Raw genomic sequence first — 12,612 nt, forward strand, 5'->3', positions numbered from 1 at the left:
TTGGAATTCTGCATTTAGATGGGTATATCTTTCCTTTTCTCTTCTGCCTTTCGCTTCTCTCCTTTTCTCAGCTATTTGTAAGGCCTCCTCAAGCAACCGTTTTGCCTTTTTGCATTCCATTTTCTTGGGAATGGTCTTGATCACGCATCTTGTACAATTGTCAGGAACCTCTGATTGTCAGGAACAATGAAGTGAATGTTAGTGATGTTAATTAGATAAGGAAGACATGAGGGAGGAGCGTGTTGGGAGGGGGAGGAGTGAGAGGCAGTAGTAGAATCAAGAGCTCTGTTTTATTTATTTATTTTTAAAATTATTTATTTATTCATTTTCGGCTGCTCTGGGTCTTCATTGCTGCAGGCAGCCTTTCTCTAGTTGCAGGAGAGCAGGGGCTACTCTCTAGTTTTGGTGCACAGGCTTCTCACTGCATTAAGTGTCTCGTTGCGGCTTGCAGGCTCTAAGGTGCAGGCTCAGTACTTGTAGCTCACAGGCTTAGTTGCCCAGAAGCATGTAGGATCGTCCTGAACTGGTGTCCCCAGCATCACAAGGCAGATTTTTAACCACTGGACCACCAGGGAAGCCCCATGAGCTCTGTTTCAGATGCATGGATTTGGGAAATTATGTTGTGTGACACCCAGATAGAGAGGTTAGTAGGCACAGGGGTACAATGAGGACTGTTAATTTTAGGGTCATCTTCAAACAGATGACATATTTATCACTAGACTCTTCTCACTCACATTACCAGGAAATATTCGGAGTTCTTTGGGTTTTTTTTTTTTTTACCATACCACGCAGCATTTGAGATTTTAGTTCCCCAACTGGGATGGAACCCATGCCCCCTGCACTGGAAACACAGAGTCTTAACCACTGGACCACAGGAAAGTCCCAGAGTTAGTTATTTTACCTAATAACAGCCTGTGATTATACTCATGACTTTATTTTTCTTTATAATACTCTTAGCAACAAATGTGGTCCCTGACAATCTGAGTTTCAGTAAGAATTGTTTCTAAGCATTCTTTTCCCCAAATTCTCCCAAAAGCTCTAACCTCTTCAATTTGATTAGTCTTTATTTCCTCATCCTTGACCAGTCAAAATATGATTATGAAAAATCTCTTTCTTCAGTATATTAAATGTATATTTTATCATTTTGGTTTCATTAACTATAAATCTCTCAATGGGAAACCTAAGAAGCCCTTACTTCTTTAGATGGTAATACAAATTGATTTAAAAGATCAAGAATTCTCCAGTTATCTTTAAACAGCCCAATATTAGCAGTTTAATCTAAATGCTAAGTGAATGTTTTGAGAGGAGATAGATGTTGAAAATTAAAATACATCAAGTCCCAGTGAGGTGAAAAGCCAGTTGTTAGTTTCTGTCCAGAAAGATTTGCTTCAGTGAATTGATTTCAGCAGCTGAGATGCTGGTCATTTCATTCATTCTACCAATAAGGATGATTTTGGGGGAAGGGGGTCAAAACTGCCTGGCAATACATTCCTTAAATATGACGTATCTCCTCTGTTTCCACTGAAGGAAGCTTTTTCTCTGATCCCTGTGGTTTGGGTTTGGTTTCTTTCAGCATGACTTTGAAGTCAGAGGAGATGTTGTCAATGGAAGAAACCATCAAGGCCCAAAACGAGCAAGAGAATCCCGGGACAAGAAGGTAAAGCCCTTCTCCCCAGTGTTGACAAAAAGCCCACCTACTCCTCTGCATTCTGACCCACTTCAAGGAGATGGTCTCATTCATCTTATAAGGGGCCTTATAAAGTGGTCCCTTACACTGCTAGAACAACGAGTAGGTGCATTCATAATAGGGTTGTTTTCTTTTTTTTTTTTTTTTAGTTTTCCTAACCCAACAAAGTAAATAAGTACAGTCATTCCTCAATACCCTTGGGGAATTGGTACCAGGACACCCTGAAGATAACCAAAATCCAAGGATGTTCAAGTCCCTTTTAAAAATGATGTAGCATTTGCATATAATAGCTTCCCTTATATTGTTTTAAAATTTTTGCTTTGTTTGCTGTGCTCAGACTTTCTCTAGTTGCTGCAAGCAGGGTCTGCTTTCTCCTTCAGTGACTTCTCTTGTTGCAGAGATGGGCTCTAGGGCATGTATGCTTTATAGTTAGGTCTCAGGGGCTCTAGAGCGCAGGCTCAGTAGCTGTGGCACTCTGGCATAGTTTGCCTCAAGGCATGTGGGATCTTCCCAGAGCAGGGACCAAACCCATGTCCCTCCTACTGCCAGGCAGATTCTTAACACTGAACTACCAGGGAATTCCATTTCCCATATACTTTAAATCAACTCTAGATTACTTCTAATATCTAGTACAGTATAGATGCTATATAAATAGTTGCCAAAAAGCAAATTCATGTTTGCTTTTTGGAACTTTCTAGAAAAAAAAATTTTTTTTTTCCCAAATATTTTCCATTGACAGTTGATTAAATCTGGACATAGAACTTGTTGGATCCAATAAGGCAGTGGGCCAACTGTATTATCTGTTTTATAAATGAGGGAGCTTAGAGGTTTAGAGAAGTTATATAATTTGGATTTCCTTCTAGGGTGCAAATCTTAGCTGATAAATGGCAGAGCTGGCATTTGAGATAGATGTGAATCTAAAACCTTTGCACGTTCTCCTTTGCGGTAGTGTTTCTCTATAGCAGTGTGGTAAGTGCTGTGAGGGGGCTGTACCCAGTTCTGTCTAGGGAGCATAGAATAGGAAGTGAAATCATTAACATCTATGCCATGTTCACTATATCCAGGGACTGCTAATTAATGAATTTTACAGCAATTCTAGGAAGCATGTACTATAATTATGCCTATTTTATAGATGAGAAAATTAAGGCTCAAAGAGGTTGAGTAAATTGCCCAAGCTCACACAGCTAGTTGTGAGCCCAACTAGAAGCTGAACCCCTGCAGTCTCCCTCTAAAATCTGACTCTTAATGACAACACTATAGTTTCCTGGCATGTTATAGGATGTTTCATACAGGAGGAAAATTAATTATTCTAACAACTTTACAAATAAAAGACTATAGGCCCAGGAATATTCAGTGACTTTCCTCCCCAGATCATACCATTGTGGATGATGTAGCCAAAATTATGTCATTCTCTCAAGGAGAAATCCAGGCAAGGTTTCACACCTTCAGAAAGACACATGTACCCCAGTATTCATTGCAGCACTATTTACAATAGCCAGGACAAATCGATAAGTGAATGGATAAAGAGGATTTGGGGTGTATACACAATGGAATATTACTCGGCCATAAAAAGGAATGGAATTGGGTCATTTGTAGCGATGTGGATGGACCTAGAGTCTGTCATATAGAGGGGAGTCAGAAAGAGAAAAAGAAATATTGTATATTAATGCAAATGTGTGGAATCTAGAAGAATGGTACTGTTGAGCCTGTTTGCAGGGCAGGAGTAGAGATGCAAACGTAGGGAACAGACGTGGATACAGTGTAGGAAGGGGAAGGGGAAATGAATTGGAAGAATAGCATTGACATATATACACTACCATGTGTGAAATAGATGGCTAGTGGGAAGATGCTGTATAGCACAGGGAGCTCAGCTCAGTCCTCTGTGATGACCTAGAGGGGTGGAATGGGCTGGAGAAATGGAAGGAAGGTTCACGAGGGAGGGGATATATATACATACATATAGTTGATTCATGTCATTGTGCAGCAGAAACTAACACCACCTTGTAAAGCATTTATACTCCAACTTAAAAAAAAGAAAAAGATTTCACACCTGCCTATCAGGCCTGAGCTGGCTCTCAGGTCACTGAGTGCTGATGTTCCTGGTCTGCATTCCCACCTTTTCCAAGTGTGCACCGCTGGGCATCTCAGAACATCGCCATACAGAGCACCTCCTGTTCCTTTATAGGACTTGAGAGAGAGCCAACAGAGATGCTTTTCTGAGGAAAACTGCTTTGGGAGATGAGCACAGATCAAGCCCTGGAGCTCAGAAACCCTTGGGGTTGGTGTACCCTCACCCTTGGCACCCTCAGATGCCAAGAAAAGTTGCTGCCCTGTTTCTCCTCCTGCTTGGGCCCCAGGGCAGCTCTGTGTGAGCCAGTCAGTTGTTTTTATTCCACTGGATGTGAGGCAGAATCAGCACCAGATTCTTCCCTCCTTGAAAGGAAAGTCCAGCATTTGGAGTTTTGTCCTGCATTTGTAATGGCAATGACGGAACATGCTGGTCAAAGTAATGTTGTTCATAAGACACCAAGTGTTACCGTAGTGTTTTTTGTGGAAGAGAAGTGTATTTGAAGAGGTGAAATTTCAGATTTCCTATCTCATAACTAGACATCCTCATCAGTGAATGTCAGCCTGGATGTTGACATCCAGAATGGAATTAGGAATTAGAATTCCTAATCTTTTGTACTATTTGCAGCAACATTTGGCTCCAGTCGGGCTTCCCTGGTAGCTCAGTTAGTAAAGAATCCATCTGCAGTGCAGGAAACCCTGTTGATTCCTGGGTCAGGAAGATCCGCTGGAGAAGGGATAGGCTACCCACTCCCGTTTTCTTAAGCTTCCCTCGTGGTTCAGCTGGTAAAGAATCCACCTGCAATGTGGGAGACCTGGGTTTGATCCCTGGGTTGGGAAGATCCCTTTGGAGATGGGAACAGCTACCCACTCCAGTATTCTGGCCTGGAGAATTCCATGGACTGTATAGTCCATGGGGTCCAACGAGTCAGACACAACTGAGTGACTTTCACTTCACTTCACTTGGCTCCAGCTGGCCATCTGGAGACAACTTTTAGCATCATAAACATGTAGGTCCTGCCAACAGGTTTGGGATGCAGTTTATTTGTAGAGATAGTAAGAATGGCACAGATGGAGGTTGTCATTTACAGCAGAAGCAGACTTGTCCTGCTATCTGTCCTTATTCCTCTGGCTGAGGTTAAAGTGGGAGGGGAGGAAGGAGAAAGGTGAACATTTCCTAAAAGGCCATCATGTGCTTTTAGCTTCCTGATTTTTCTCTGCTCCAGTCTCTCTTGAAGCCTTGTGAGTTCTAGGCCTAGACAGTTTTCGATTTTGTGGAATGGGGAGAGAGAAGGAGGGTAAGAGAACACATGCTCCCTAAATCGTATGTATCCAGCCAACTGGTACAATTTCGACCTTTTCTTTAAAATGATACCTAATTCCTTCCCTAAGAACCTGTGCCAAAGCATGGGTAAGAATTTGCTTGTCTGGAAAGAGTCATCACCAGCCACATGAAGCTGTTTACATTGTGATTAACTAAAATTAAATAAAATAGGAAGTTCAGTTCCTCAATCATTTCAAGTGCTCGTTAGCTACAGGTAACCATTAAAGCAATTATAGAACATTTCTACCATCACAGAAAGTTCTTTTGGACAGTCTGTCGAGTACTGTGAGTAGAAGAGATACCTACAGGTTACAGTGTGATCTGTGTCTCCTGAAATTTATGCAGTCAGCTTAGTGGAGAGAGGCAGAATCAGGCTTCACTGTCAGGTTAAAGACAACTTGGGTTGCCTGAAGGAACAATGGCCATTCGAAGAGCAGTGTGAAGGCAGGAACAGATGTTCTGGGACTAGAAGAAAAGGAGCATGTACACATAAAATAAATATAAGCCTCTCTGGCAATTAGGGTCAGGGTTCATACTGACTTATCAAGTCTGGATAGACATCAAACTTCAGATGATAACTTGAATCTTTTGCCATCCAAGCCTTTTCTTAAACATAAAAGAGGACCAGTTTTTTTCTTCTCATCTTACAAGAAGTATAGTTTATCTGCACAGGTCAGGGGAGAGCCTGGACCTGATTGGTAGCAAGGTGGGATCCTCAGCTCTTGAACGACAATGAATGACTGTCTGTAAAGTAGATCAAATACATATAGCACTTAAATTCTTCTAAAATCCATCAGTGTTGTGGACACTGGGCTGATTATCTCTGGAAAAGAGCAGCAGAAATTATCAGGTGTTAAAGAAAAGGAAAAGTTCTTACTTTCAAGAGTCTCTATATTGCTTTGAGGGGAAGTTGCCCCCCATGGCATGTGGGATTTTAGTTCCCCAACCAGGGACTGAACCCTTGCCCCCTGTTTTGGAAGTGCCATCATAACCACTGGACCACCAGGTTAAGTCCTCTATATTGCTTTTTATAAAATCCATATCTTTTACAATGAACGTTTCTTTCTTTCCACCCCTCTGTCCCTCTTTTCTCCCAGATCTTCAAGGGCCTAGAAATCTGTTGCTATGGACCTTTTACCAATATGCCCACAGGTAAGAGAACTGCTGAATCCAGCACCAGCCTTTCCCCTACATCATCACCTTATGGGGGTTCCCTCAGGTGGGTGAGATATTCTAGAGATTATTTTCTTTCTCTACCACCCATCAGACAAAACTGCACCTAAATAGCCTATGGCAGGGAACTAGCCCAGTGCCCCTTCTCAAGAGCTAGAAGGCAGTGAAGAGTTAGCACACAGTATGCTCTGTGCTCAGTGGGATAGAGCTGCTTTTACCTTTGGTTTAAGAAAGGGGGAAATAATAAGTTAGGGAGAAGATACCTTTTAGGCTTGTAAATGTCAAGAAAGAATTCTGCTCCTCCTAAACCATCTTTATTTGAAACAGAGACAAAAGCACAGCAGCTGCCTAAGACCTGTGGGCCTAGGGCCCCACACAGGCCCAGAGCAGAGGAAGACTCTTGATGAACATTTTCTAATTAAATTCAATACTGAATGTAGTGTTATGTTGAGAAGTGCTGTGGAGCTCAGCTCTGGAGTTGTGCAGTGCTGAGGTCCTGAGGTGTGTATAGATTTGGTTCATTCTTTTCCAAACAGAGGCTACCCTCTGGCCTTTTCCAAATAGAGGCTGCCTTCTGGCTACCCAGCTTGGCCTCTGTACCCACTTCTGTCCCAGAGATCAGGTCCTCCTACTCCCCCAAGGACCAGATGAGCAGAACCTGGCAAAGTAATTATGCTTTTGTCTTTATTGTTTACTGATTGGATTTTTATGAAATTTCCAAGTGCCATTCAGAGCTTTCTCAGTGTTTCTGTACTTTGATATAATGAGAACCAGGGTCTCTAGCAGCTGTCACTTTGGAGGTGAGTTAATGGACCTCAGTGTACTCAGCCAAACAAGAAGGAGCATTTCAGCAATCCCTAGAAATGGACTGACTGATGGAAAAGAGAACTTGAAGCTGCCTGGAAGCCACCCAGCGGTCAGTTCTGCTGATTTTCCAGGTCCAAGTGGCATATATCTGTATGATCTCTTCCAATTTTTCTTCCTCCAAGTGATTTGATCCCAGCTCTGTAGACAGCCTTACCCCACCAATGGGCTGAGTCTCTGTCCAGAGTAACTTGTACTTTTTTCTTGACTGAATGAATTATCTTCCCGTCTCTTGACATTTACAGTAATTACCACCAAGCATGGTGCTCTCAGTGGCTGTGATTATCAATTACCAACACAGAATTAGGCAGGGAAGGAGGGATGGCGGGTGGATATTTTTTCACAGTATCTTAGCCAGCAATTTAGCAAATTAATGGAAATTAGATCTTTTTTTTTTTTTTCTTCCAAAGAGTTTCATTTGAGAGACTTTGACCTTATCTACCAAGTGGCCTTATGGGTACTGATAAGCAAAGTAGGTGGCATATCGGTGGCAAATTGACTTTGTAGAATTAGAATTTGTAGTTTAAGGCCTTTCTGTCCCTTTGGAGCGGCAAAACACAGACTCTCCCACTGAGAAGTTTTGCTGTAAGCCTTCATCCAGAGGAGGATGGGGTAGAGAGCTCAGGTAAATGTGTAGATTACGGTGGTGATTTTGAGTCTTCCTGTTTAGATCAACTAGAATGGATGGTGCAGCTGTGTGGGGCTTCTGTGGTGAAGGAGCCCTCATCATTCACCCCAGGCCAGGTAAGTGTTTGGTGCCCTATCAGGGAGGACATAGTATCCTGTCCTGAGATTGAGCAAGACAGAACCCATCAGTCCCTAGGAACCCCCCAATGTACCCTCAGGTGCCTCACCTCACCCTGACCCTTCTCTGCCCTTGTACCTGTGCCAGAAGACTCTATGTCTGAGGGGTAAGTGAGAACCCAAGAGCTCCAGGTATTTAACACACCTAAGGGGATACTCTTTCCCTCTGTGTGCGTGTGTGCTCAGTCGCTCAGTTGGATGCAACTCTGCGACCTCATGGACTGTAGCCCGCCAGTGTCCAAGAGATTCTCCAGGCAAGAATGCTGGACTGGGTGCCATTTCTTCCTCAGGGGATCTTCCCAACCCAGGGATCAAACATGGGTCTCTTGCATGTCCTGCGTTGGCAAGCGAATTCGTTACCACCAAGCCACCTGGGAAGCCCTCTTTCCCTCTGACCCTTCCTTTTTACCATGTGCCCTTCTCCCTCATTTGTGTGGTCGCCCACAGAGTAGTCTGCTTCAGCAAACCATTGAGAAGTGGTGAAATGACTGTCGCAAAAGTCCTGTTCTGACACCCTCAATGCTTTTTCCTTCCTGGGGGTGCAGGGTACTCACCCAGTTGTGGTCGTGCAGCCGGATGCCTGGACAGAGGATGCTGGCTTCCATGGTGAGTCTCTCTGTAAGGCTTCATCCAGAGGAGTCTGAGGTAGAAGGTCCAGGTTAAGTGTGCAGATTACTGTGGTGCCTTTAGGTTTAAATGTCCTATTTGTATCATCTGGGTGGAGGGTGCACCTGTGAGAGCCTCCAGAAGGCCATAGGCTTGTACCTGCGTCCTATGGGGCAGGATGCATTTTATTCACTACAGATTACCCAGTGCTTGATTAACACAGTTCTCAGCACACTCTACGTGCTCAATAAATATTTGTTGCATGAATGAATGAATGGCTGAAATGTCCTTTCAAAACATGTTTATTGTTTATTTTATATTTTAAAAGTAGTGCCTGAATTGTTTCCCGGGGGTGGAGGGAGGGTTAAATATGAAAATTCATCACATAAAATATAAATGAGCACAAACACAATAAAATAATACCAGTAAGCCCAAGATCGTCCACTTGGAGAGGATCACCAGAAAGTTTGTGTGTCTGTGTATACACAGGTATATTTTATACAGATGTGATCATGCTCATCAACTGTTTTGTTTTTTCATTTAACATATTGCAGACATGTTTCCACATCATTAAATTGCAATGCTGTTTTGCTCTTTCCGTTGATTTTTCTTTTAACAGATTGGAGCTCATGTTAATAAAGTTGCCAGAGGCTGTAGGCTTTTACCAATAGTCACTCCTGAGCTTCAGAGTAAGGTTCTATAAATACATCCTGAAGCATTGCTGAGGATCCGTGATTTTGCTCCTGCCTGAGGAGCTCTACAAACTCATCCAACCAGTTGCCCCGAGTAGATTTAGAGTCTCGTCTGGAAAATGAACTGATACTAATCTCTGCTTGTGTTCTCTGTCCCCAGTGATCGGGCAGATGTGTGAAGCACCTGTGGTAACCCGAGAGTGGGTACTGGACAGTGTGGCCCTCTATCAGTGCCAGGAGCTGGACACCTACCTGGTCCCCCAGGTCGCCCAGAGCTGCTGCTGATTCCAGCCAGCCATGTATATTAGAGATAGGGCCTGTCTCTGCAGGACCCCAAGAATGAGCTTAAGAAATGGTCTTTTTCCATGTCTAAGAAGCGCCTCTTCAGTACTTCCACAGCCCCGATTACTAAATATTTTATGTACATCAGCCTGAAAAGAACTTCTGGCTCTGCAAGGGTTGCTTAAAGATTTTCTGCTTCAGGTCTCCCTTTGAAATCTGCCATGAGCATAAAATTGTAGTAATTTTTCACCTGAAAAGAATTTAAAATAATTTAAACCCCACCAGTTGAACAGGATACTGATTCATTATTTATCAGCCCTATTCCCCATCGGAGCGTGAGCTGGAGGCACAGAGTGGCTGGCCTCAGGAGAATAGCTGGTTTCCCCAAATTTGTTTCTCAAAAGGCCAAATTTTGTTTCTCAAAAGGCCAAAAGTCAGATCCTTCAATGGAAGGTGAGTGCTTGGGAATCTTGACGTGACTTAAAATCAGAACAGTCTGAGGGCAGCTCTCAAGTGTTGGAATGGAGCATTAGGAAGTGAATCCAGAAGCAGGTAATGGATATAATATAAAATTTGAGGGTTATTTAGAAGAGAGGGGAGTCATTCTGGCCCTGATCTCCTAAAGTCTGGACCATAGTTGTTGGATTTCTAAAGAATTTCTCAGCACTAATGTGCTCTAAAACAAAATCTTTTCAAGAACTGGTATCCAAAGAGAGTCTTCTAACTCCCCTTTAGTAACAAATAAAATGTTTATTGTTGCTCTGATATGTGACCCATTCCTCTTGAAATGTAAGATCTCTGATATAAATATTTCATGTCCGTAAAATGACGGATCCCACCAGGAAAGGAGCTGTTTGCTTTCCTTGAGGTATTTTTTTTCGCTTTGCTCCCTATTGCTGAACTGTACAGATTAATAAATAATTTTGTTTGCTGAAGGAAGAGAAAGTGTTTCATAAACTCATGATCCAGGACTGTTTATAACTGTTGGAAGGACTAGGTCTTCCTTAGTCCCCCAGTGTGTGGGGCAGTAAAGACTTGATTATACAAAATATGTTTTGTAAATGTTGTATTTTCACCTGCAAATAAACTTGGTAGCAACACCAGGTCTGACGGCTCACTTGCAGACTTGCTCAGAGCCTTTTCTCACTATTTCCTCTGTTGTTGTTGCTAAGTCATGGGTCCAACTCTTTGCCACCCCATGGAATGTAGCCATCAGGCTCCTCTGTCCATGGGATTTCCCAGGCAAGAATACTGGAGTGGGTTGCCATTTCCTTCTCCAGGGGATCTTCCCAACCCAACGATCCAACCCAAGTCTCCTGCATTGGCAGGCGGATTCTTTACCACTGAGCCACCAAGGAAGCCCCTCTCAACTGTTAAATAGAGGTAATAATAGTACCTACCTCCTAGGATTATCAAGGGGACTTCAAAATCTTATTGTACTTGTTTTGTGTTACTGCCATAACAAATTTGTCACTAATCTAGTGGCTTAAAACTACACCCATTTATTATCTTACAGTTCCGTAGGTTAGAAGTCCAAGACAACTCAGCTGGTTTCTTTGTTTCAGGTTTCACAGAACTGTGTTTCTTCCCAGAGGCTCCGGGAATTAATGTTTCCAAGTTCATTTCATGTTGTCCAGATTGTTCCTTGCAGTCTTATGACTGAGATATCTGTTCTTTGCTGGCTGTCAGCCAGAGGTCATCCTTAACTTCTAGAGGTCACCCACATTCCAAACTCATGGCCTCTTACCTACATCTTCAGAAGCCAGCATTGCCTGCTCAAATTGTCTCACAGGATCTCTGACTCCTGCTTCTACCTCATAACTCCTGCCAGAGAAATTTCTGTTTCTGGTAGGAGTGTATCCACCAGGTAATCCAGGGTGATCTCCCTATTTTAAAGTCCGTGACCATAATTAGAGTTTCAAAGTCCCTTCACAGCAGCACCTAGCTTAGTGCTTGATTGAATAACCCCTGGGGCCAGAAATCCAAGGAGGACATCTTTAGAATTCAGACAACCCTTCCTAATTAACATGCTTAATCCACTGATAACTGTATCATCTTTTCTTGGTCTTTGCTCGTTCAGAAATTAGCATCCTTTTTGACACAGAGAGGGAAATCCTTGCATAATTCAGTACTGCCTTGTAAAGAAGGCGGATAGGTGAAGGAGAACTAGAGAAAATGGAACTACCTGCCATTATTATATTTTTATCTCATTTAGTCCTTTCATTTATTTTTGGTTTCGCTGAGTCTTCAATGCTGTGTGTGCGCTTTCTCTAGTTGCAGTGAGCGGGGCTCCCCTTGGTTGTGGTGCATGGGCCCTAGAGCAAAGCCTCAGTCGTTGTGGCATATGGGGCTTTGTTGGCCCTGTAGCATATGGAATCTTCCCACACCAGGGATCCAACCATGTACCCTGCTTCACCAGGTGAATTCTTAACCACTGGACCACCAGGAAAATCCTTCATTTAGTCTTCATCACAGCTCTGTGAGGGGGGTATTTGTCACCTCATTTGAAGACCAGGAGCTAGAAATTCAAGGTTTTACTCAGTGTGCACAGCTAATAAATGACAACGCAAAGATCTGAACCCATGCCCTTTCCATCCCACCATTAGCTTTTCACTTGAATCTGTCACTGACCCTGGGTCAGAAAGCGAGCGGTTCAGGTCAAGGGAATTTGGGGAGAGGTGTGAATTGTGAGAGGAATTAGTGCACTTTGGCTTTTTTTTTTTGGCCACACCATATGGCATGTGGGATCTTGTCGCCCACCAGGGAATCAAACCTGTGCCCCCTGTATTGGACTGCCAGGGGAGTCCCTCTGTGGTCTCTTTTATGGGCTACAGTGGGAGGCAGTAGAAAATTCCTACCTCCTGATGGCAGCTCTACTTGGAAAGCAGCCCTAGGCAAGGGGATTTACATGACTGGATCCTAGCTACTTGTTTTTCCACTCTCATCCAGCTTCCTCACTTTGGGTTGTTTACCTTCCAGTTGTCCAGATCAGTCCAGTTCAGCCTCACCCACTGTGCAGCCTCTCTTGGGCCCAGGGCAGCTTCCTGTCTACCTGACAGAAGAGTCCATAAAGGCAGGCAGGAAGCAAGTGCTTCACAGTCTTCAGTACAAAA

At 43.3% G+C, this 12,612-nt stretch overlaps 1 protein-coding gene across 1 annotated transcript in view; it reads left to right on the plus strand.

Moving 5' to 3' along the window:
* The window catches only part of BRCA1 (BRCA1 DNA repair associated), a 66,841-nt gene extending 56,577 nt beyond the window's left edge, over positions 1 to 10,264 (plus strand). Inside the window, exons 19-23 of the mRNA XM_040245226.1 lie at positions 1,574 to 1,657; positions 6,176 to 6,230; positions 7,786 to 7,859; positions 8,465 to 8,525; positions 9,378 to 10,264. Of these exons, the coding sequence (XP_040101160.1) occupies positions 1,574 to 1,657; positions 6,176 to 6,230; positions 7,786 to 7,859; positions 8,465 to 8,525; positions 9,378 to 9,502 (399 nt within the window). The 3' untranslated portion in view covers positions 9,503 to 10,264. The remainder of the gene's footprint in view (positions 1 to 1,573; positions 1,658 to 6,175; positions 6,231 to 7,785; positions 7,860 to 8,464; positions 8,526 to 9,377) is intronic.
* The last annotated feature ends 2,348 nt before the right edge of the window (positions 10,265 to 12,612 follow it).

Source organism: Oryx dammah, unplaced genomic scaffold, assembly GCF_014754425.2.
Source record: "Oryx dammah isolate SB20612 unplaced genomic scaffold, SCBI_Odam_1.1 HiC_scaffold_8, whole genome shotgun sequence".
NCBI classification, from domain to species: domain Eukaryota; kingdom Metazoa; phylum Chordata; class Mammalia; order Artiodactyla; family Bovidae; genus Oryx; species Oryx dammah.